Genomic DNA, 26,891 nt, shown 5'->3' with positions numbered 1-26,891 from the left:
AAAATATATATTTTATATACTGTATATATATCATTTTTTCAAGCTAATAGCCTGTGTAGAGAGAACATAATTGCACATTATTGGGGGCCTAAATTTTCTATTTGTCCTTCCTTAACAATTGTCTCTCTTTTGGAAATAGTATATAGATATGCGTATACTGTAATATTTAAAATAATAAGTTGTTTAGATTGCTTTCCTTTTTGTGATTTGGAAAAAGTGGTAAACTTGTTAAATGGACTGTAGTGCAAATCTGCAAAATGCAAAGAGCACTAAAAACGCATAGGTATGAATCCAGCCTAATGCCGTGTACACACGACCGGACTTTTCCACCGAACTGGTCCGACGGAAAGAATCCGTCGGACATTCCGACCGTGTGTGGGCTTCATCGGACCTTCAGCAGACTTTTTCTGTCGAAAATCAGACGGACTTTAGATTTGGAACATATTTCAAATCTTTCCGACGGATTCGAGTTCGGTCTAAAAATCCGGTCGTCTGTATGCTAGCCCGACGGACGAAAGACAATGGTAGGGCAGCTATTGGCTACTGGCTATGAAGTTCCTTTTTCGAGTCCAGTCGTATGTCATCACGTTCGAACGCGTCAGACTTTGGTGTGATCGTGTGTAAACAAGTCCAATTTGACAGAAGTCCGTCCAAAAGTCAGATGGGATTCAGTCCATCGAAAGTCCAGTCGTGTGTACACGGCATTAGAAACAAATTTTGTTGGCAATTGGGAGAACAACTCTAACGTTTCAGGGGAGAAATATTAGTATTTTGAATATGGCTTTCCCATTGCAATCTACCGCTCCCTTTTTTAATATATTATGTAGGCCCAGCCCGCAGCCAATCGGCCCAGTCTTTGACTGCTACCCAGTGGCTGCACAGCTGGGCCTTCACTGAAATTGTCACACACAGCTGGCTTTGCCGCTTCCCTCCCTCTCCCTAGCTTCCAGTGAGCAGTGTTTTTTTCCTTTTAATTTTTTTGTCTGAGTATAGAGCTGTGTTTTTCCCAAGCATGTTTGAAGCCAATTACTGTTGACTGAGTTACTACTTCTGCTGAAAGCTTATTCCAAGCATCAACTACCCTTTCAGTAAAATAATAATTTCTAATACTTTCAAATAGATTTGTTTTTAAAATCTCCTCCTTCTAGTTTGAGGTCATTATATTACATTGTTGTAAGAGAAGCTTAGTACATATTAGAACCAGAAGGCTATTACATGCTCATGCGCATGCTCATAATTCTGAGCAAAGGCTCACTGCAGAATGGGCATTAACATGCAAGTGCAAATGTATTAGCATGTGCACAAAACGGAATGCACAAATGTGCACCCGATACTGGCGCCAAATGGCCTATTTGAGCTGGACTATGACATGAACAGATTGCTAAGTGGCCTTCAGCTAGTTCCTGTTTAACCGACGCATTGACCTGCTATACCTGCCTACCTGTTCACGACCCAGCTTGCCCCTGACCAGTCTCTGTATTCCTGCCTGCCTGCTGTGACCTCGGCTTTTACTCTGACTCCACTCCTATTTTGCACTCCTGTACCCCACTGTCCGGCTGTGTATCGGTCCCGGCCTGTATCCTGACTCTGCCTCATTTTGCTGTACCTAACTGCCCAGCTGTTGATGATCTTTTGGCTTATGTCCTGGCTGCATGCCAATCAAGAGTCACTGTGTTTCAGTTCCTGGTTCCTGCCTGGTGAGCTACAGTCATCTGCTTCCTGCAAACACCAGCTGATGCTGCTTGTTACACCAGCCCTCGTGCCACTCTGTGTCTTCACACCTTCTGTCCTCACTGCCAGGAGTTTTGGACAAGAGGAGTAAGGGAAGCCCCCTCTCCAGCTGGATCTCCACCAGGTACGTGACAATTGTTTTATTGATTAGATACCCTTCAAAGAAAAGCAGCTGCTGATGACATCCAGAAAAAGCCTGCTCCTGCTAACGGACAAGTATTTTAGAGTTATTAGTAATATTTGTATGTAGGGAGCACTAATGTGTGAAATGTAAACTTATTTACCTAGTTTAGGTCTGCTTGAAAAGTGACTGCATATGTCATATACTCACAGTTAGTATATAATGGCTGTCGGAAGGGCTTCCCCTTAGAGAAGACAAAAGATAGGATCACCAAGTGTACACATGTTATCAGCCACAGTGTTGTAGACTCAAAGCTTAAATAGTTAATTGTCTTTCTTTCATAAATTAAAACATGAGTAAGATTCCTGTTCAAGCTTTCATTTCCAGGATGGCAGGCACTAGGAGAGAAGGACAAGAAACGCCACATTAGCACATGTAGAAAAGCTGTATAGTTATTCCATTTGAACCTTTATTATAGTAAACCTTTTTTAACCACTTCAGTACTGGGCACATTCACCCCGTTAATGCCCAGGCCACTTTGCAGCTTTCACAGATGTCACACTTTGACAATTCAATGACAATGACAACCATGCAAACCGGTACCCAAATGAAATTTTATCATTTTTTGAGACAGAGCTTTCTTGTGGTTGTATTTAATCACCACTGTTTTTTTTTTTTTTTTGCTAAACAAACGAAAAAAGACAAAAAAAAAAAAACAAAAAAAAAAGGTTTTTCTTCATTTCTGTTATAAAATTTTGCAGATAAGTAATTTTTCTTCTTCACTGATTTGTGCTGATGAGGCTACACTGATGGGCACTGATGAGGCTACACTGATAGGCACTAGTGAGGCTGCACTGATGTGCACTAATGAGGGTACACTGATGTGCACTGATGGGCACTGATGAGGCCACACTGATGAGGTGGAACTGATGGGCATTGATGAGGCCGCACTGATAAGCTGCACTGGTAGACACTGATGAGGAGGCACTACTTATGGGCACTGATAAGTTGCATTGATGGGCACCGGTGGGCACTGATTGTCTCTGATGGGGCTGCACTGATAATCAGAGCACTGATAAGTGCCCTAATTTTTAGTGTAAATGTGCTCTGTCAGCCTTGCTGGTTATCGGCTCTCCTTTCCTTTCAGTGACAGCGCATATGGTAAGGAATGCCAAAAAATGGCAGGTTTGTTTACACGTGATCAACTGTGATTGCATACAGCTGATCACATGGTAAAGGGCCGCTATGATTGGCCCTTCACCTCAATCTGTGATCAGCTGTGTCCAAAGACACAGCGGTCACAGGGCATGCCTGATGTGCGCTCCAGGGGGCATGCGGGAGGCATGTTCTGAAAGGACGTCCATGGATACCCTCCCAGAACTAGAGAGCTGTGCTGTAGCCATCTTTCAGCTATGGTGCGGTATTGAGGTGGTTAAAGAGATCCCATCACCAGATCATTAATTAACAACAACAATCTTTCCATAAGGTTTTACTGTATGTTAATTTAATATTATTATTATTATTTAAGGTACTTATATAGCTCCGTCAATTTACGCAGCGCTTTACATATACATTGCACATTCACATCAGTCCCTACCCTCAATGAGCTTTCAATCTAAGGTCCCTAACTCACATTCATATACTAGGGCCAATTTAGACAGAAGCCAATTAACCTACCAACATGTCTTTGGAGTATATATAAAATATATATAAAATATATTTTACGCATGTTATTTACATGTAAAAGCCTCTGCTTTTGGGTGCCACCTGTCAGGGCTGGGTTCAGCCCTTCCTTCTCTGAGCTGGCCGCTCAGCTGTCAGCTAATTGTCAGCTCCTATCTCTCCACAGTGACTTACCTGTTGATGATATCCTGCTCGTCAGTCCTGCCTACTTAAGCCGTCCAGCCCAGATGATCTCTGCCATTGCCTTGGTCAACATCACAGAGACTATCTCCTGCATTCCAGTTAAAGACATTCCTTCTGACTCCAGATCCTGCTTGCTGTTCCACTACGCTGATCCCTGGCTTGTCTGACTATCCGTTCCGGTTACCGAACTTTGGCTATGTTTTGACTGTGTTTGTTCTATTTAATTATTATTAAACAAGTGTGATTTAACTGTACTTCCATCTCGGTCTGATTCATGGTTTCTGACAGTAGGCGAAGACCATGAATTCAGAAGATGCAGTCAATCCACTTGTTGGTAATATTTTTTCCAGATTGGATGAGCAGGATCACCACATGGATCAGTTTGCCATTTCGTTACAAACACTCCTAAGTTGCATGGCTCACCTGGAATCTCCCACTGTGGCTGCTCCGGTACAACCTGTGTTGCAGGCCGTCCCTGTTGTCTCTGTGCAGGCACCCGCCTCGAGTATTACCTCTATAAGAGCTATGTCTGGTTCCGCTCCGCTTCCCCTGCGATTTGTGGGTGATCCAAGTCCAATGCAGAGGGTTTCTCAACCAGGTTGAGATATACTTTGAGATGCTGCCCCAGGCGTTTCCCATGGACAGAAGCAAAGTAGGTTTCATGATATCTTTGCTTTCTGAGAGAGCCCTGGCCTGGGCAAACCCTCTATGGGAGATGCAAAAACCTGTTGTCTTGAGTTACCCTGAGTTTGTGGCTCCTTTTTAAGAGTATTTGACGTTCCTGCACGCTCCGCTTCTGCTGCCAAGTGCCTCATGTCCATCAAACAGTGTATGAGAACTGTTGCCGATTATGCCATTGAATTCCGTACTCTGGCAGCAGAGGTTGCTTGGAACAATGAGGCCCTCGTGGCTGCTTTTTCTCATGGTCTCTCGGATACCATCAAGGATGAGATAGCAGCCCGAGATATACCCACTGAGCTGGAGAAGTTGATCACGTTTGCCATCCTCATTGACTCGACTCAGAGAAAGACTCTCTTTTAAGGAGCGCTATCAGAAGCCTCCTGTACATTTGTCTCCGAGCTTTGCAGTCCCACCCTTGCCTCCCATGCCTCTGGGTACCGAGTCGGTCAGTGAAGGTGAACCCATGCACTTAGGCTTCACACGTCTCTCTGTGGATGGGAGAACCCTTAGGAGGAGGGAGAGATTGTGCCTTTATTGTGGCCAGGTAGGTCACTTTTTTTGAAGTCTTGTCCTACCCATCCAGGAAACGCCCGAACCTTGAGGTCCTGTCACGGACAGACCTTAGGTGGCGTTGTTTTGTCCCCAGTTATCCAAAGGAATAAGTCCCTGGTTTTGGTTACCCTTTCTTGGGCTGAGTCATCCGTCGAGATACAGGCTCTGATTGACTCTGGGGCCGCAGGCCTGTTCATTGATGCTGCCTTTGTATCGAAGCCCTTGATTCCGCTGCAGCTCCGTGATGCTCCACTTGCCATTGAGGCTCTTGATGGGAGACCTCTAAAGCCTGCTCATGTGACTCATGAGACTGTTCCGTTGTCCATGGCTGTAGGGACTCTTCACCATGAGATAATCCAATTCCAAGTTATTTCCTCACCTAAGTTTCCGCTGGTTATTGGTTATCCTTGGTTATAGAGGCACAACCCCTCTTTTGATTGGCTCTTTGCTGAGGTTCTCTCCTGGTCGTCAAAATGCAGTAAGACATGCTTCCAGAAGGTAGCCAAGGTCCTGTGCACCTCTTCACTCTCCTCCCTGCCGGAGGAGTAGCGCGATTTTAGCGATGTCATTGAAAAAGGTCAAGCCAGTAGTTTGCCTCCACACTGGCAAATGATTGCGCAATTGACCTTCAACCTGGTGCCATACCCCCTCATGGCCAGGCTTACCCTTTGTCGGTCTTGGAGGATAAGGCCATGGAAGAGTAAGTTGCATATGCACTTTCTCAAGGTTTCATTCGCAAATCCTCATCTCCTGCTGGTGCTGGTTTCTTATTTGTGAAGAAGAGTGGTGAACTAAGACCTTGTATTGATTTATAGGGGTCTCAATCATTTCATGATTAAGAATGCCTATCCGATTCCATTGATTACTGTACTAAGTTATTTGACCTCCTCAAGGGAGCAACGGTTTTCACAAAGCTTGATTTGAGAGGGGCATATAATCTTGTGATGATTAAGGAGGGTGACGAGTGGAAAACTGCGTTTAATACCAGAACAGGCCAGTATGATAATCATAAGGCCGTTTGGCCTTTGTAACGCCCCGGCAGTTTTCCAGGAATTTATTAATGATGTCCTCCGAGATTTGTTGCAGTTGCATGTGTGGTAGTTTATCTCCACGGCCGCTCAGCTCTTGGCTAATTGCCAGCTCCTTTCTCTCCACAGTGACTCAGCTGTTGATGATCTGCTCATCAGTCGTGGCTACTTAAAGCCATCCAACTCACTTCATCTCTGCCTTCACCTTTGGTCACATCTCAGAGACCTTCTTCTGTGTTCCTGTTGAAGACTTGCTCGGCTGACGTCCCTTCTGGCTCCTGATCCTGCTTGCTGTACTACTATGTTGATCTCTGGCTCTCTGACTTTGGCATCGGCTGACTACCTGATCTGGTTACTGAACTCTGGCTATGTATTGACTACGCTTACTCTGTTTTACCTTTTTATTATTATTAAACAAGTGTGATTAACTGTACTTCTGTCTCGGTCTGATTCATGGTTTCTGGCACTACCCTAAGGGCCCTTTCACACTGGGGTGGGGGCAGCGTCGGTGGTAAAGCGCCGCTTTACTGTCGGTATTCGGCCGCTAGCAGGGCGGTTTTACCCCCCGCTAGCGGCCGAGAAAGGGTTAAATACCACCGCAAAGCGCCTCTGCAGAGGCGCTTTGCCGGCGGTATAGCCGCGCTGTCCCATTGATTTCAATGGGCAGGAGCGGTGAAGGAGTGGTATATACTCCGCTCCTTCACCGCACCAAAGATGCTGCTAGCAGGACTTTTTTTCCCGTCCTGCTAGCGCACCGCTCCAGTGTGAAAGCCCTCGGGGCTTTCACACTGGAGACAAAGCAGTGGCACTTTCGGGTCAGTTTGCAGGCGCTATTATTAGCGCAATAGCGCCTGCAAACCGCCCCAGTGTGAAAGGGCCCTAATTTATTATACATGTTTTTTTTTGGTAAAAACATTGGATACATATATTTTTATTTCCCCGTGGAATAAAAATTTTTACATAATTTATGCACCTCTATATATTTACCTCAAACTATAATCAATAAATTATTCTGATTAAAATATCACATTAGTGTGACTTGTGTAACATATAAAATGGAAATGTTCAAAGGGCACATAAGCCCTGAATTCTAGGAAAGCTTTTGACATTACACTGCGATGCACACAGGGAGAAAAATGTTTTCCCTAAATTGTGGATTGCTAAAAAATAAAATGACATTGCAGTAAGTGTAAATGTCACCCGATGTCATTGTTGCACCCTTGGGATTATTCTGGCGATATGTTTAATTGTTTATAATATACTGTATATACAGTGCCTTGAAAAAGTATTCATACCCCTCGAAATTTTCCAAATGTTTTCATGTTACAACCAAAAACGGAAATATATTTTTTTGGGATGTTATGTGATAGACCAACACAAAGTGGCACATAATTGTAAAGTGGAAGGAAAATGAATAAATGGTTTTTAATTTTTTTTACAAATAAATATCTGAAAAGTGTGGCGTGCATTTGTATTCAGCCCCCATTACTTTGATACCTCTAACTAAGATCTACCCTGTAGTGGAACCAATCGCCTTCAGAAGTCACCTAATTAGTAAATAGAGTCCACCTTTGTGTAATTTGATCTCAGTATAATACAGCTGTTCTGTGAAGCCCTCAGAGGTTTTTTAAAGAACCTTAGTGAACAAACAGCATCATTAAGGCCAAGGAACACACCAGACAGGTCAGGGTTAAAGTTGTGGAGAAGTTTAAAGCAGGGTTAGATTATAAACAAATATCCCAACCTTTGAACATCTCACAGAGCACTGTTCAATCCATCATACAAAAATGGAAAGAGTGTGGCACAACTGCAAACCTACCAAGACATGGCCGTCGACCTAAACTGACAGGCGCTTGAGGAGCTGCAGAGATCCACAGCTCAGGTGGGGGAATCTGTCCACAAGACAATTATTAGTTGTTCACTCCACAAATCTGGCCTTTATGGAAGAGTGGCAAGAAGAAAGCTATTGTTGAAAGAAAGATATAAGAAGTACTGTTTGCAGTTTGCAAGAAGGCATGTGGGGGACACAGCAAGCATGTGGAAGAAGGTGCTCTGGTCAGATGAGCCCAAAATTGAACTTTTTGGCCTAAAAGCAAAACACCATGTGTGGCGGAAAACTAACACTGCACATCACCCTGAACACACCATCCCCACCATGAAACATGGTGATGGCAGCATCATGTTGTGGGGATGCTTTTCTTCAGCAGGGAAAGGGAAGCTGGTCAGAATTGATGGGAAGATGGATAGAGTCAAATACAGGGCAATGTTAGAAGAAAGCCTGCTAGTCTGCAATAGGGATGAGCCGAACACCCCCCTGGTGGGGTTCGCACCAGAACCCGCAAACGGACCGTAAATTCGCACTAATGTTAGAACCCCATTGAAGTCTATGGGACTCGAACGTTCAAAATCAAAAGTGCTTATTTTAAAGGCTAATTTGCATGGTATTGTCCTAAAAAGGGTTTGGGGACCCGGGTCCTGCCCCAGGGAACATGCATCAATGCAAAAAAAAAGTTTTAAAAACGGCCATTTTTTCAGGAGCAGTGATTTTAATGATGTTTAAAGTGAAAAAAAAAAAGTGAAATATTCCTTTAAATATCGTACCTGGGGGGTGTCTATAGTATTCCTGTAAAGTGGCGCGTGTTTCCCGAGCTTAGAACAGTCCCTGCACAAAATGAAATTTTTAAAGGAATAAAAGTAATTTAAAACTGCTTACGGCTTTAATGTAATGTCCGGTCCCGGTAATATGGATGAAAATCAGTGAGACAAATGGCATGGGTACCCCCCAGTCCATTACCAGGCCCTTTGGGTCTTGTATGGATATTAAGGAGAACCCCGCACCCAAATTAAAAAAAGGAAAGGTGTGGGGCCACCAGGCCCTATATACTCTGAACAGCAGTATACAGGCGGTGCAAACAAGACAGGGACTGTAGGTTTGTTGTTAAGTAGAATCTGTTTGTAATTTTGAACTGGTACATTTTTAAAGTGTAGCTCCAGCCAAAAAAATCTATTTTTAAGCTTTTTAGAAATCATAGGGAAGGGTTATCACCCCTGTGACATTTGTTTTGCTGTCTGTGCACCTCTTCAGAAGATTTTACCTCGCTTTGTGTCCCAATGACAAATGTTTTTTGACAATTTGGGTTTTTTAGTGAAACAAGGATTGGTGATAAAGCATCAGTGGAAAGGAGACACGTTTTTCCCATATTAACTCTTACAGGAGAGAATTTCCCTTCCTAGGGGTAGATTTCATCTCACTTCCTGTTGTCTCCTTCCGTTTGCAAGTAGGAGTCGTTTGTAAGTTGGATGTCCTCTGGGTCACTAAGGACGACATGGTCCGCAGCCACCTCCTCCCAGCCACGTACAAGTCCATGTGTTTCTTGGGACTGATCCCTTAAAGACTGCTGCTGATGCTGAGTGCCAGGCTCCACCTCCATACTGACACAATCCTCCTCCTCGTCCTCTTTCTGGCATGATAATATGTCCCAACAGGTTGTATGTATAACTTTCCATCCTGTCCCCTTCCCCTACGCGTGTTCGATACAAGGGGTATTTCGTATCTTCATCAGGGGTTGATTTGATCACCCCCTGATGAAGATACGAAATACCCCTTGTATCGAACACGCGAAGGGGAAGGGGACAGGATGGAACGTTATACATACAACCTGTCGGAACAGATTAGCACGCCACCCCATACCGACTCTGCTGTTTTAGTGTGGCGCCCTTAAGCGCCTTGTTACTGTGAGTACCCATTGCAGGATTTGTTTATGATTTTAATAAATTTAGTACATACTGCACCATGAAGTCCTTTTTTTGTTGATATATTGAGGTACAAACGGGACTGCTGTGAGGAACAGAGGCACCAGTGCATATCTATCCAGGACACTGCATATAACATCGAACCCAGAGAGGTTCTAAGGTGCATTCTGACCAAGCTTAATTGCAAGGTCGCACGCCCTAAGGCAGGGGTCTTCAAACTGCGGCCCTCCAGGTGTTCAGGAACTACAATTCTCATCATGCCTAGTCATGTCTGTGAATGTCAGAGTTTTACAATGCCTCATGGGATGTGTAGTTCTGCAACAGCTGGAGGGCCGTAGTTTGAAGATCCCTGCCCTAAGGTGAGGGGCTATCTCCTGGGGGGGAGCACTTGTATGAGCGCACAGCACTTTTTGTGTTCACCATAACACATGAATGGATTGTGGAAGATCTGTGGACTGTTAATTTGATCATTGCACAGCAATACAGCACTGAATTGCATAGAATCACATGGATGCAACACCAAATCGCATGGATGCTTTTTTGTATTTTTTAACTTTTTATTGTTTGAACATTGCACTAACACCATATTGCATAGATGCAGTACTGATATGCTTGGATGCAACACTAAATCGCATGGATGTTTGCGTTGAATTATCTATTAATGTTTGAAAATTGCACAAGCTTTGTGGAATATTTGCAATACACAGGCTTATTGGAGCACTTTTACCTATTTATTCATTCACTGAAATTTATTGCACATTAACGTATAGTATAGAATTAATAGATTTTGTATATGTTAAGCACAATATCACTTTATTAATATTTTAGTGGAAATTTCTTATTTTTTATTTTGATAAGCGCAGCGTGTGTACAATTTGGTTTGTCAGTAGGAAGATAACAGGAACGGATCTAGCTAAACTGAATACAGTGTATGTATGTCTCTCTCTCTCTCTAAGCACGCCGGAACACAATACATAGGGCCGCAGTGCAGGCGGCCTTATATAGTGTGGGGCGTGTTCCAAACCCCCTGAGCCATAATTGGCCAAAGCCACCCTGGCTTTGGCCAATTACAGCTCTCTCTACTGACGGCGCTGTGATTGGCCAAGCATGCGGGTCATAGTGCATGCTTGGCCAATCATCAGCCAGCAATGCACTGCGATGCCGCAGTGAATTATGGGCCGTGACGCGCCACACGAATTTGGTGCGAATGGCCCATATCGTTCGCAATTCGGTGAAAGGGCGAACAGACGACGTTCGACTCGAACATGGGTTCGACTCGAACACGAAGCTCATCTCTACTGTGCAAGCTCTGGCCAGTGATCCATCCTCAAGACCCAGTAACCCAGAGGATTTTTGGTGGGAAAGGTGTCCAAGTCAGATCTTGCACCTAGGTATTCCTGCACCATGTAAAACAGACGCTGGCGATGGTTGCTGGAACCGATCATACCTTGGGGCTGCGGACTAAAAAATTGTCTGAACGCATCGGTCAGACGGCCACCTTCTCCACTGCTCCTTTTTTGACTGACCGAAACCTCAGCAACACGTTGTCCAGGAACAGGAGTTTATAACCTCCCAGTCTCTGGGAACGCATTGCACAGACCTTTCTGCAAGGCCTCCTGAAGATGTTTCATCCTCTGCTCTGTCTGCGACGGCAAGATAGGGTCCGTAACCTTACCCTTGTAACGTGCATCAAGGAGGGTTGCCAGCCAGTATTGATCCCTCTCCCTGATACCACGAATACGAGGATCCTTCCGCAGGCTTTGCAGGATCAGGGAGGCCATGCACCATAGGTTTGCTGAGGCAAACCGGAGTTCTCTGGGTCACTAAGGATGACATGATCCGTAGCCACCTCCTCCCAGCCAGGTACAAGTCCATGGGTTTCTTGGGACTGTAAATGATCCCTTAAAGACTGCTGCTGATGCTGAGTGCCAGGCTCCACGCTGACACAATCCTCTTCTTCCTCCTCCTCCTCCTTGTCCTCTTCCTGTGTGATCGGCGGGCACGCAGGAACACTGTCTGGATAAAGGGGGCCTTGAATGCTAAGGAAGGTCTCCTCTTCCTGTCTCTGTTCTGCCTCAAGTGCCCTGTCCATTATTCCACGCAGCGTGTGCTCCAACAGGTAGACAAGGGGGACAGTGATACTGATGCATGTACTGTCACTGCTCACCATCCTCGTGGCCTCCTCAAATGGTGACAGGACAGTGCATGCATACCTGATCATGACCCACTGGCGTGGGGAAAAAAAACAAGCTCCCCTGACCCTGTCCTGGTGCCATAGTCGCACAAGTACTCAATGATGGCCCTCTGCTGCGTGTGCAGCCGCTGCAGCATGGCCAAGGTTGAGTTCCACCTGGTGGGCATGTCACAGACTAGGCGGTTCTTGGGCAGGTTAAATTCCTTTTGGAGGTCAGCCAGCCGAGCACTGGCATTATATGACCAACAGAAATGCACACAGACTTTCCTGGCCTGCTTTAGGAATCCTGTAAGCCTGGGTACCTGCCCAAGAACCGCTGCACCACCAAGTTAAGGATGTGAGCCAAATAGGGCACATGGGTCATTTGTCTCTATCGGAGGGTGGAGAGGAGGTTGGTGCCATTGTCGCAAAACCACCATTCCTGCCTAAAGTTGGCGTGGCGTCAACCACCTCTGAACCTGCCCCTGCAGAGCTGACAGAACCTCTGCCCCAGTGTGGCTCCTGTCCCCCAAGCACACCAGCTCAAGCACCGCATGGCATATTTTGGCCTGCGTACTTGCGTAGCCCCTTGAACGCCTACGGAGCACCGCTGGTTCCGAGGACAAAGCACAGGAAGAGGCCATGGAGGAAGAAGAAGAGGAGGGGGTGGAGGAGAGAGGTGTGTCAGAATCACCAGTAGTGGCATTTTGGAGGCATGGTGGCGAAACAACCTCCAACACTACTGCACCTTGTCCTGCATCCTTCCCAGCTGCCAGCAGAGTCACCCAATTCGCTGTGAAACTTAGGTAATGTCCCTGTCCATGCCTGCTGGACTATGATGAGTCAGTGGTAATATGCACCTTACTGCTGACCGCCCTGTCCAGCGAGGCCAAGACATTTCCTTCCACATGCCGGTAGAGAGCCGGAATCGCCTTCCGTGAGAAAAAGTGGCGTTTGGGAACCTGCCAATGAAACCCTGGAACCGCACATTCCACAAACTCATGGAAGGGGGCAGAGTCTACCAACTGAAAAGGTATCAGTTGAAGTGCTAGCAATTTTGCCAAGCTAGCATTCAACCGCTGGGCATGTGGATGGCTGGGAGCGAACTTCTTCTGCGGTACAGCAGCTGGGGCAGGGAAATTTGCCTGGTACAATCTGACGTCGGTGTACCAATAGCAGATTGCCCACAAGTACATGGCTGTAACACACCTAAGTCTACACATTAATTCCTCTCAGTGCAGGTCTCAGAGAGGACTGAAGAAATAGTTGGGTTGGAGATCTCAGCTGATGAGGAGCAAGGAGAGGTCCTCTTTGTTCTTTGGTGTGGGTCTTTTAGGTACGCTTGCCAACGAACTGCATGGCAGGTCAACATATGTCTGGTCAAGCATGTGGTGACCAAGCGGGAGATGTTTTGGCTACACGAGATACGCTTGAGACATATGTTGCAAATAGCAGCAGTGCGATCTGATGCACTCATCTCAAAAAAGGCCCACGTCAAAGAACTTTTGGAATAACGCGCAGAGACAGCAGCGCCCTGCACATGGGGAGCTTTGCGGTGTGATACAGTCAGTGTGCTGCCCTTAAGCTGGCCCTTGGAGGGCATCCTGCCTCGTTGGTGATGTGCCTTCTCCTCCTCCTCTCTCCTATCAGGCACCCACGTGGAGTCAGTGAACTCATCATCCCCTCCCTCCTCATCACTGGAGCAAACCTGACAGTATGCTGCAGCAAGGGCAACATGACTGCCAGATTGCTGTCCTTCCTCTGTCTGGGCTCACGTTATTGCCTTCCTCTAGCTGAGTACTATCATCGGAGCCTTCAAAACGCTGGGCATCCTCCTGGAGCATGTACCCAACACTGTGGTCAAACAGTTCGGGGGCTCCTCAGGAGGACATGGTGGGGCTAGGGAAGGAGTGACTGATTCCATTGAGCCAAGGGAAGAGGCCGGGTTGGCAACTGCTTTGCCAGACAAAGTACCCTGAGCATGGGTGAGAGATGCTGAGGAGGATGAGGACGGCTTGTTCATCCACTCGACCAAGTCTTCCGCATGTTGCGGCTCAACACCGCCAGCTGCTGAAAAAAAGGCCAAGCGTGTCCCACGGCCACGTGCTGATGAGGATGCACCGTGCCTCTAGACACAGAGCCTGCTTGCCCTCTTTTTTATTGGCTTTTGACTGTCTGCCTCTCCTTGTTGGCAATCTTCTACAAGTAGCTTTAGCTGAACACTGTTCAGAGGTCGCACTACACTAACTTGTAGCTTTAGCAGAACACTGTGCAGAGGATGCACTACCATAACTTGTAGCTTTAGTTGAACACTGTGCAGAGGACGCACTACACTAACGTGTAAATAATGTAGCTGCCTGTGGTAGTGATAGGATCAGAAAAACATGACCAACCTTCTACAGGTAGCTTTAGCTGAACACTGTGCAGAGGTCGCACTACACTAACTTGTAGCTTCAGCTGAACACTGTGCAGAGGTCGCACTACACTAACTTGTAGCTTTAGCTGAACACTGTGCAGAGGTCGCACTACACTAACTTGTAGCTTTAACTGAACACTGTGCAGAGGTCGCACTACACTAACTTGTAGCTTTAGCTGAGCACTGTGCAGAGCTCGCACTACACTAACTTGTAGCTTTAGCTGAGCACTGTGCAGAGGTCGCACTACACTAACTTGTAGCTTTAGCTGAACACTGTGCCGAGGTCGCACTACACTAATGTGTAAATAATGCAGCTGCCTGCAGTAGTGATAGGATCAGAAAAACACCACCAATCTTCTACAGGTAGCTTTAGCTGAACACTGTGCAGAGGTCGCACTACACTAACTTGTAGCTTTAGCTGAACACTGTGCAGAGGTCGCACTACACTAACTTGTAGCTTTAGCTGAACACTGTGCAGAGGTCGCACTACACTACCTTGTAGCTTTAGCTGAACACTGTGCAGAGGTCGCACTACACTAACTTGTAGCTTTAGCTGAGCACTGTGCAGAGGTTGCACTACACTAACTTGTAGCTTTAGCTGAGCACTGTGCAGAGGTCGCACTACACTAACTTGTAGCTTTAGCTGAACACTGTGCAGAGGTCGCACTACACTAACGTGTAAATAATGTAGCTGCCTGTTGTAGTGATAGGATCAGAAAAACACCACCAATCTTCTACAGGTAGCTTTAGCTGAACACTGTGCAGAGGTCGCACTACACTAACTTGTAGCTTTAGCTGAGCACTGTGCAGAGGTTGCACTACACTAACTTGTAGTTTTAGCTGAACACTGTGCAGAGGTCGCACTACACTAACTTGTAGCTTTAGCTGAACACTGTGCAGAGGTCGCACTACACTAACTTGTAGCTTTAGCTGAACACTGTGCAGAGGTCGCACTACACTACTTGTAGCTTTAGCTGAACACTGTGCAGAGGACGCACTACACTAACGTGTAAATAATGTAGCTGCCTGCGGTAGTGATAGGATCAGAAAAACACCACCAATCTTTTACAGGTAGCTTTAGCTGAACACTGTGCCGAGGTCGCACTACACTAACGTGTAAATAATGTAGCTGCCTGCGGTAGCGATAGGATCAGAAAAACACCACCAATCTTCTACAGGTAGCTTTAGCTGAACACTGTGCAGAGGTCACACTACACTAACTTGTAGCTTTAGCTAAACACTGTGCAGAGGTCGCACTACACTAACTTGTAGCTTTAGCTGAACACTGTGCAGAGGTCGCACTACACTAACTTGTAGCTTTAGCTGAACACTGTGCAAGGTCGCACTACACTAACTTGTAGCTTTAGCTGAACACTGTGCAGAGGTCGCACTACACTAACTTGTAGCTTTAGCTGAGCACTGTGCAGAGGTCGCATTACACTAACTTGTAGCTTTAGCTGAGCACTGTGCAGAGGTCGCACTACACTAACTTGTAGCTTTAGCTGAACACTGTGCACTGAAAATACTGTAGCTGCCTGACTTTGGTACTAATAGGATCAAAAGAACACCAGCAATTTTCTTCAGGTAGCTGTAAATACTGTAACAACACCTACCTGCCTGTCAGTAGGAAGATATAACAGGAACTGATCTAGCTAACCTGAATACAGTGTGTGTGTATATATATATATATATATATATATATATATATATATATATATATACAGTCAGGTCCATAAATATTGGGATATTGTCACAATTCTAATCTTTTTGGCTCTATACACCACCACAATGGATTTGAAATAAAACGAACAATATGTGCTTTAACTGCAGACTTTCAGCTTTAATTTGAGGGCATTTACATCAAAATCAGGTGAACGGTGTAGGAATTACAACAGTTTGTATATGTGCCTCCCACTTTTTAAGGGACCAAAAGTAATGGGACAGATTAACAATATTCCATCAAACTTTCACTTTTTAATACTTGGTTGCAGTCAATTACAGCCTGAAGTCTGGAACGCATAGACATCACCAGATGCTGGGTTTCATCCCTGGTGATGCTCTGCCAGGCCTCTACTGCAACTGTCTTCAGTTCCTGCTTGTTCTTGGGGCATTTTCCCGTCAGTTTTGTCTTCAGCACATGAAATGCATGCTCAATCGGATTCAGTTCAGGTTATTGACTTGGCCATTGCATAACATTCCACTTCTTTCCCTTAAAAAACTCTTTGGTTGCTTTCGCGGTATGCTTCGGGTCATTGTCCATCTGCACTGTGAAGCGCCGTCCAATGAGTTCTGAAGCATTTTGCTGAATATGAGCAGATAATATTGCCCGAAACACTTCAGAATTCATCCTGCTGCTTTTGTCAGCAGTCACATCATCAATAAATACAAGAGAACCAGTTCCATTGGCAGCCATACATGCCCACGCCATGACACTACCACCACCATGCTTCACTGATGAGGTGGTATGCTTTGGATCGTGAGCAGTTCCTTTCCTTCTCCATACTCTTCTCTTCCCATCACTCTGGTACAAGTTGATCTTGATCTCATCTGTCCATAGGATGTTGTTCCAGAACTGTGAAGGCTTTTTTAGATGTTGTGTGGCAAACTCTAATCTGGCCTTCCTGTTTTTGAGGCTCACCAATGGTTTACATCTTGTGGTGAACCCTCTGTATTCACTCTGGTGAAGTCTTCTCTTGATTGTTGACTTTTGTTGACAGCAACAGATTCCAAATGCAAATAGCATACTTGAAATGAACTCTGGACCTTTTATCTGCTTCTTTTAAATGGGATAATGAGGGAATAACACACACCTGGCCACGGAACAGCTGAGCAGCCAATTGTCCCATTACTTTTGGTCCCTTAAAAAGTGGGAGGCACACATACAAATTGTTGCAATCCCTACACCATTCACCTGATTTGGATGCAAATACCTTCAAATTAAAGCTGAAAGTCTGCTGTTAAAGCACATCTTGTTTGTTTCATTTTAAATCCATTGTGGTGGTGTATAGAGCCAAAAAGATTAGAATTGTGACGATGTCCCAATATTTATGGACCTGACTATATATATATATATATATATATATATATATATATATATATATATATATATATATATATATATATATACATACAACACCTGGGATGCATATATACATATATACACAATACACTGTAAGTGCAGCTAACTGACTGACTGTCCTGCCTAATCTATCTAACTTAAATCAAATGACATTGTCTCTCTGTCTCTGTCTCTTAACGCCGGAACACACTACACAGGGCCGACATGCAGGTGGCCTTATATAGTGTGGGGCGTGTACTAAACCCCCGAGCCATAATTGGCCAAAGCCACCCTGGCTTTGGCCAATTACAGCTCTCTGTACAGACGGTGTTGTGATTGGCCAAGCATGCGGGTCATAGTGCATGCTTGGCCAATCATCAGCCAGCAATGCACTGCGATGCCGCAGTGAATTATGGACCGTGACGCGTCACTCGAATTTGGCGCGAACGGCCCATATCGTTCGCAATTCGGTGAACGACCGAACAGACGATGTTCGAGTCGAAGATGGGTTCGACTCGAACACGAAGCTCATCCCTAGTCTGCAAAACATTTGAGACTGGGGCAGAGGTTCGCCTTCCGGCAGGACAACAACCTTAAACATACAGCCAAGGATATAACAAAATGGTTTAGATCAAAGCATATTGATGTGTTAGAATGGCCCAGTCAAAGTCCAGAACTAAATCCAATTGAGAATCTGTGGCAAGACTTGAAATTTTCTGTTCAGACGCTCTATATCCAATCTGACAGAGCTTGAGCTATTTTGCAAAGAAGAATGGGCAAAAATTTCACTCCCTAGATGTGCAAATCTGGTAGAGACATCCCCAAAAAGACTTGCAGCTGTAATTGCAGCAAAAGGTGGTTCTAACAAAGGATTGACTCAGGGGGCTGAATACAAATGCACGTCACACTTTTCAGATATTTATTTGTAAAAAATGTTAAAAACCATTTATCGTTTTTCTTCTACTTCACAATGATGTGCCACTTTGTGTTGGTCTATAACATAAAATCCCAATAAAATACATTTACGTTTTTGGTTGTAACATGACAAAGTGTGGAAAATTTCAAGGTGTATGAATATTTTTTTCAAGGCACTGTATGTTTATTTTACTTAATTTTTTTACATTTTTTGTAATGTTTTTGTTATTTATGGGGGATCTGTTTCTCATCAGATTGCTTTTCATGATCAGCTGCAATCAGCCAGCATTAAATCACTATATAAGTGGTATACTGCTGTAGATAGACACTGGACAAAGCTGTAACAGCTGTCTGAGCCTCGATACTGACCGGAAGTGTCCTGATGTCACTAGTGAAGTGATGTCACTACACTCTCGATGTAAAGACAGCATTAACATTTTGTATGAAGCAGTCTGTAGAAGCTTTGGAAGCCCAGGAGCTGATCATTTCAGCTCCTGGGCTTAGCGCTGGACCCTGGCTGTAACCAAGAGCCAGTGGTTCCAGTGCTAGTGCCAGCTGGTGCACGCAGGGGCCACTGAGACCAGTCACCATTTTAAAACAACTGCTATCCCAGTGGTTAATAAAATCAATGGCACTTTATGCATTTTTGTTCGTACATAAGGTGCATATGAAAAACCCCAAAAGTCTGTTAGTTGGACAAAAAAAAATTGCGAAAATGTTGGATCCTGGACACACAGGGGCAGTCCAGCTGTAGTGGGACCTTCCACCACATGATGTACTAACAGTTCCGGTTTTGTCTGCAATGCACCCACTGGCAGCCAGGAATGTTATTCCTCTGCTTGAGTTCTTATACTTTACTGGGTCTTTCTTAGCTCTGTCAGGTGTGGCACCTTCCTTGGTTCTATTCCAGGAGGATTTCACTACAGTTATGCAGGATTTCTTTGGTCAAACTACAACCTTAATTGATGATGCAGAAGTTGTAAGCATGCCTCCAAGCTTTCCCCTGCAGAATTATTATCAAATCTGCAGCCTTAACCATCTCTGAGCCTTCTGTTGCAGAGGCTCTGTCTGATGCATCTGATGAGTCTCAGAAATAAGGTTGAGTATATGACACAACATGCTATACTTATGAGGCTGGGCAAGTACATACAGTACAAGTTTACAAAAAGTGAACCTGTATTTTAAGCTGTGTATTTAGTTGTATCCCCAGAGTTTAGAAAGCTTTACAAAGCAGGATCTGATATTATTATTATTATTATTATTATAATACAGGATTTATATAGCGTTAAATGTTTACACAGCACTTTACAACATAAATATGTTATGACAGATTTACCTGTAGATATCATCTCTGCTGTACCATGGTTGCTGCTGAACCATAAGAAATGCATACGTCTCTGAAGCTATGCCATAGAGTACATTGAAGAGTACTGAAAAGACCATAGATGGAGATAGCATCTGTCCTGGTGGTCTGTACTTTGCCAGTTTCGGGTATGCAGTGGTAGCACTCACTGAAAAAATACCATAGTGTATGTTTTAAAGGCAAATCTCTGACATTGACTTACCAAATTAATATTTATATAATTGCTGAACTCTATAAAGCATTCAAATCAGTGAATGTTAATAATATTTATTTCAAGTTGGTTATTTAGTAAACAGTGTTTAAAACCAGACAGCATTGTGGTGTTTCAACTACCCCTAACAGATATGTTTCCTGAATTTCCTTAAAGTGAATGTAAAGTCTTGTTTTTTTCCTATAAAAATAACAAACATATTATACTTAGCTGCTCTGTGCAGTAGATTTGCACAGAGCAGCCCAGAACCTCCTCTTCTGGGGTCCCTCTTCTGTGATCCTGGCCCCTCCCTACTGTTCGGTGCCCCCACAGCAAGCAGCTTGCTATGGGGGCACTCGAGCCGAGTCACAGCTCCCTGTGTCCATTCAGACACGGAGCCCCGACCCAGCCCTCTCTCTCCCCTGATTGGCTAGTTGACTTTGACAGCAGCGGCAGTGAATGAAGCCACTGCTGTGTCTCAGGGAATCAGGAGGGAAAATCTCAGACGGCTAAGACACTCGTGGACATCGCTGGACAGAGAGGGACCTCAGGTAAGTATTAGGGGGGTTGAGGGGGCCTGCTGCACACAGAAGGCTTTTTATCTTAATGCATGAATGTTTTCTGCCAGTCATTGCCGTATTCCTCACCTCCCACCCCTGGACCATGTGTTCCTCCCATCCCTGGATGAGAGAGATTTCAACTGCATAAAAATTGCAGCAAAAATGCATTACAATTGCATGTGAACCACATCAACTTGCATTGGAGCTGCCCATGGAAATCACACTGCAAAACTGATTCAACTCACGCTGTATCAATATGAACCTAGCCTAAAGCTGAAGTTTAGTACTTTTTTTTGGAACACAGCACCAAATGCATTAGTTATGTGTATCCCATTGAGGAATCTGTCACTGCAGTCAATCATAAGCAGCAGAGATATTCCCTCCCAAGAGCCCCACACATACATGCCCCTAGGTGCAGCTGTGGGATGTGGAATGTCTCCACCACTTATTGGCTGTGAGTACCTGGGTATTGTGAGTAACTGAGTATTGTGAGTGACCTGAGTATTGTGAGTACCTGAGTATTGTGTGTGTATTGTGAGTACCTGAGTGTTGTGTGTGTGTATTGTGAGTACCTGAGTATTGTGTGTGTATTGTGAGTACCGGAGTATTGTGTGTGTATTGTGAGTACCTGTGTATTGTGAGTGCCTGAGTACCTGTGTATTAAGAGTATTGTGAGTGCACGTGGACTGAGTACACAAGTGCTGTGAGTGAACATGGACTGTGCGTGCAGGTGGACTGTGAGTGCAAAAGTGCACATAGATTGTGAGTACACGAGTGCTGTGAGTGTAAATGGACTGTGAGCACTTGCACCAGAGGGTCCTTAAGGAAATCAGTCAAGTAATTGCCAGACCATTGTTCCAAATTTTTATGAACAGTGTACTGACTGGAATGATACCAGCTGATTGGAGAAAAACCAATGTAGCACCAATATTTAAAAAGGGCCAAGATACATCCCTGAGAATTACAGATCAGTTAGCCTAACATCAATTGTATGCAAGCTCTTGGAGGGGATGATAAGGGACTATATACAAGATTTTAGTAATGAAATAGTATCATTAGCAGCAATCAGCAAGGATTTATGAAGAATCGTTCTTGCCAAACCAATCTACTAACCTTCTATAAGGAGGAGAGCTGCCATTTAGATAAAGGAAGGCCCGTAGACATGGTGTATCTGGATTTTGCAAAAGCATTTGAAACAGTTCCCCATAAACGTTTACTGTACAAAGTAAGGTCCTTTGGCATGGACAATAGGGTGAGTACATGGATTGAAAACTGGCTATAGGGGTGAGTTCAGAGGGTAGTGATAAATGGGGAGTACTCGAAATGGCCAGGGATGGAAAGTTGGGTCCCCCGGGGTTCCGTCTTGGGACCAATCCTATTTAATTTATTCATAAACGACCTGGAGGATGGGATAAACAGCTCAATCTCTGTATTTGCGGACGATACCAAGCTAAGTAGGGCAATAACTTCTCCGCAGGATGTGGAAACCTTGCAAGAAGATCTGCACAAATTAATGTGGTGGGCAACTACATGGCAAATCAGGTTTAATGTAGAAAAATGTAAAATAATGCATTTGGGTGGAAAAAATATGAATGCAATGTACTCACTAGGGGGAGAACCTCTGGGGGAACCTAGGATGGAAAAGGACCTGGGGGTCCTAATAGATGACAGGCTCAGCAATGGCATGCAATGCCAAGCTGCTGCAAGCAAAGCAAACAGAATATTGGAATGGATTAAAAAGGGGAATAACTCCAGAGATAAAATGATAATTCTCCCACTCTACAAGACTCTGGCCCGGCCGCACCTAGATTATGCTGTCCATTTCTAGGCACCAGTCCTCAGGAAGGATGGATTGCTGGATCTAGAGAGAGTCCAGAGAAGGGCGACAAACTAATAAAGGCACTAAAGGACCTTAGTTATGAGGAAAGGTTACGAGCACTGAACTTGTTCTCTCTGGAGAGGAGACGCTTGAGAATATGATTTCAGTGCACAAATACCGTACTGGTGACCCCACAATAGGGCTAAAAAGTTTCTGCAAAAGGGAATGTAATAAGACACACGGCCATTCACTAAAATTAGAAGATAAGCAGTTTAACCTTAAATTGCGTAGAGGGTTTTTTACGGTAGGCAGTGGTTTCAGCGGGGAGCATTGATAATTTCAAAAAACTATTAGATAAGCACCTGAACGACCACAACATACAGGGATATAAAATGTAATACTGACATAAAATCACACACATAGGTTGGACTTGTGTCTTTTTTCAAACTCGCCTACTATGTAACTATGTAACAGTGACAGCTTCCTCGCGGGGTAGATCATGTGGTTTCAGACTTCAGACTGCAGGATGTTGCTTTTTTCACTTTAGTGCCTCTTTCATAGCCCTGCCCTGAGTGACTATCTTTCTGTGTTGTGAGACTTAATAGCCTCTGATAATAATTTAACAACCTGCACCACTTGCCTGCCCCCATTTGCCCTCTTCACCATTCATGAAACCTGAAGCAGTTGAATAACGGAATCTTCACAGAATGCTTTGCATTGTGGGAGAATCGTAATACAAGTTATTGGAATGTTAGAGAGAGTGTCAGGTCACCTGAGGCCAGGTGACAGATGCACACTGTTGGTCTAAGGTAGTGGACCCTACGGCTGCCTGGTGTGGATGGAGCTCTGTGTGGTTCAGGAAAGCAGGTATTCTGGAGCAGCAACATGGATCACACTGGGAGCTAGAGCATGAGATTCCCCAGGGTGTGGAGTCTAAGAGCCAGCAGATGTTTACCAGGGCCCCTAATGGTGGGGATGGACTTCGCTGCAACTGGCTCCAGGTCGCGGCCCCCAGGGTCTCTCAGCTTACGCTCATGGTAGGCTACTGGAGGATAGAGAAGAAGCAGCAGACCGAGACAACAAGGGATAGTCAGGAGGTAAGCCAAAAGGTCAGGGCAACGAGCAGACAGGGATAGTCAAGAACAAGCCAAGGACGGTAAACAGAATCAGACCTGGAGCACACAGCAAGAAGCACACAGGAAGCCAAACACATAATATTGCTCCTGCAAAGCAGGCTTGGAGAGAACAGTGTTAAATAGTGTATCCTGTAGAGGCTAGGGTGGAGCCACGCTGAGGGAAGATTACTTAACCATACAGGTGTAAGTGCAGGCCCTAAGGCTGATACACAGACCAGAGGTAAGCAAACAGACAGGGCATGAAAGTATCACTGCAGATTCATGACCGTACCCCCCTCTTACGAGGCCTCCCCCCATCCTGCTAGGGACCAGGCTTGGAGGGGAACTTCAAATGGAACTTCCTCGGAAGACGAGCTGCGAAGATTTCAGATGCGGGAATCCAAGACCTCTCCTCAGGACCAAAACCTTTCCAATCCATGAGATATTGAAGAAAACCTTTACAGAAGCGATAATCCAAAATTTGACTAACCTCGTACTCTTGATCATCCTCAGAGACTGGAGCAAAGGTAGGCAGAGGATGGGAGAACTTATTGAGAACTAAAGGTTTCAGAAGGGATACATGAAAGGAGTTTGAGATTCTGAGGCTTTTAGGACTCTGGAGTTTAAAACAAACAGGATTCAGCTTTGAAATTATATTGTAAGGACCAATAAATCTTGGGGCAAATTTTCAGAGAAGGAACCCGGAGTCTGATGTTTCTAGTGATAAACCAGACTTTATCTCCTGGCTGTAAAGGAGGCGGCTTACGCCTGCGACGGTCAGCAAAACCCTTGAATTTGTTGGCAGCTGTCTGGAGGGAATCATGAACGTCAACCCACATGAAATTGAATGATTCCTGAACGGTAGCCAAAGCTGGGATATCGGGAGAACAGGTCATAGGAAGAGGGAGCTGAGGATGTCTTCCATAAAATGTGAAAAGGGTGTCTGAGAACTGACGTTAACATGATTACTATGAGAGAACTTTGCCCATGGTAGTAGTAATGCCCAATCATTGTGATGAGCCAAGACCAAGGTACAGAGAAAGACCTCGAACTCCAGATTAACCCTCTCAGTCTGACCATTGGATTGAGGATGGTAGGAAGAGGTAAAATCTAAGGTAATGTTGAGGGATTTGCAAAGGGCTCTCCAAAAGCAATAAGTAAACTGAACACCCCTGTCTGAAACAACATGGGAAGGAACTCCATGGAGGCGGAAAATCTCTCAAACAAAAATGGGAACCAAGGCAGGAGCAGAAGGGAGACTAGGAAGTGGAACAAAATGATCAAATCAACAAATCATCTTGGAGAATCGATCAATTACCACCCAAATGACCGGATTCTTCTCAGAAGGTGGAAGATCGGTGATGAAGTCCATGGCAATGTGAGAGCAGGGCTCCTTAGGAATGGGCAAAGGCATGAGAAGACCAGCAGGAGCTTGTGTGGAGGATTTAGTCTGGGCACAGACATGACAAGCCTTAACATAGTCTTTAACATCAGAACGAAGAGTAGGCCACCAGTAGTGGCGGCTGATGAGGAAGAAAGATCGGAGGACCCCGGCATGACCTGCCACCTTGGACCCCAATGAAGGATCTTCGTTCTTAACTTGGTTGGAACGATGGTCTTGCCAGGAGGAATTTTTGAGTCCAGGGTAGAATGGGCAAGAACACATGAGGTAGGAATGATCGACTCAGGTTTGGAGGTGGGCTCCTCATCCCGAATGTCAAAAGACCTAGAGAGTGCATCAGCCTGGCTGTTGCAGGAACCAGGTTTGTACATAATAGAAAAATTTTAAACTGGAAAAGAAAAAACTCCACCTGGCCTGTCTGGGATTCAGTCGTTTGGCATTCTTTAAGTACTGTAGATTTTTAGGGACAGTGAAAATTGTTATGGAGTGTGGGGATCCCTCCAAGAGATGACACCACTCCTCCAATGCCAATTTAATTGCAAGAAGTTCCCTATCATTAATAGCAGAATTTTTCTCTGCCTGAGAAATTTTTTGGGAGAAAAAAATGCACATGGTTGATGTTCTTGCTCAAAGGACTGAAGAAGCACAGCTCCCACCCCAGTCGAGGAAGTGTCCACTTCAATAACAAATGGATCCCCAGGGTTAGGTTGCCTCAACAAAGGTCCAGAAACAAAGGCCTGTTTCAAGTCATGAAACGCAGAGACAGCTTCAGGGGGCCACTCCTTCGCATTTGCACCCTTCTTGGTCAAGACGATAATACGCGTAGCAATGGAAGAGTAGTTCCTAATGAACTGTCTGTAATAATTAGTCAACCCAAGAAAGCGCTGTGTGGTCTTGAGGCTTGCAGGAAGAGGCCAGTTGGTAATAGCCAAGACTTTTCCACGATCCATACCAAGACCCAAGCTAGAGACAAAAGCATCCCAAAAACAGAACCTCGGAACATTCGAAAAAACATTTATCCAGCTTGGCATACAGATTATTTTCTCTAAGGTGCTGAAGTACAATCCGGACATGGTTTCTGTGAACAAGTAGATTTTCTGAAAAGATGAGAATGTCATCCAGATAGATGACAACAAATTGATAAAGCAGATCCCTGAAGATCTCGTTAACAAAGTTTTGGAACACAGCTGGGGCATTACACCGACCAACGAGCATAACCAAATATTCATAATGCCCATCTCTAGTGTTAAATGCCATTTTCCATTCATCACCTCCCTGTACCTGGATCAGAATGCATGCACCCCTGAGATCCAACTTGGTGAAAATGGAGGCTCCTTTCAATCTGTCAAACAGTTCCGGTATTAAGGATAAGGGGTATCGGTTTTTGATCGTCAGAGCGTTTAAGCCTCGCTAGTCAATACAGGGTCTTAGGTCCCATCCTTTTTGGCTACAAAAAAGAACCCTGCTCCCGCAGGGGATGAGGACTTCCGAATGAACCCTCTCTTTAGATTCTCTGCAACATCCTCAGACATGGCCTGGGTCTCCGGAATGGACAAGGAAAAGATCCAGCCCTTGGGCAGGGTTGCTCTGGGAACAAGGTCAATGGCACAGTCAAAAGGCCTCTGAGGAGGAAGTACCTCAGCCAATCTTTTGCAGAATACATCCTGGAACTCCCTATATGCAACAGGAAGATCAGGAATACTGATGTCGGGCCACAGGAATTCTCTCCTTTGAGGGAACCTTGAGCAGGCAGGACGGGAAACAAGAGGGACCCCAAGCCAGGATCTGCCCAATAGTCCAATCAATGTGTGGAGAATTGAGCTGTAACCAATGAAGGCCCAATAATCTGGGGGTTGAGGATTTAAGTAGCACGAGAAAGGATATCCACTCCTGGTGGAGCACCCCTATACACATCTTGACAAGGAGGGTCTGGAAGTGGATGGGCCCCCCAGGAAAAACAGTACCATAAATCGCCAAGACCATCAGCGGAGTGGTGAGAGGTAAAAGAGGAATTTTCATAGAAGACGCAATTTCCCAGTCCATGAAATTGCCAGTGGTCCAGAATCCAGGTAGGCCACGACCGCATGAGGGGAAGCGTTGACATGGAGGAGCACAGAAAGAAGGAGACAGGATGATGAAGGCGATTTT

The 26,891-nt window shown here is 45.0% G+C and overlaps 1 protein-coding gene across 2 annotated transcripts in view; it reads right to left on the bottom strand.

Moving 5' to 3' along the window:
* Positions 1-26,891, bottom strand: part of LOC141139842 (probable cation-transporting ATPase 13A4) — a 236,787-nt gene that overhangs the window by 22,780 nt on the left and 187,116 nt on the right. For both annotated transcript variants that reach the window (XM_073626366.1, XM_073626365.1), the window contains exons 27-28: positions 19,631-19,805; positions 2,063-2,250 (exon numbers count right to left, since the gene is read on the bottom strand). In XM_073626366.1, coding sequence (XP_073482467.1) covers positions 2,063-2,250; positions 19,631-19,805 — 363 coding nt within the window. The remainder of the gene's footprint in view (positions 1-2,062; positions 2,251-19,630; positions 19,806-26,891) is intronic.

Source organism: Aquarana catesbeiana, linkage group LG04 (assembly GCF_042186555.1).
Source record: "Aquarana catesbeiana isolate 2022-GZ linkage group LG04, ASM4218655v1, whole genome shotgun sequence".
Classification (NCBI taxonomy): Eukaryota; Metazoa; Chordata; class Amphibia; order Anura; family Ranidae; genus Aquarana; species Aquarana catesbeiana.
Note: the sequence above shows the minus strand (reverse complement) of the source record. Positions and strands in the feature narration are given on the sequence as shown.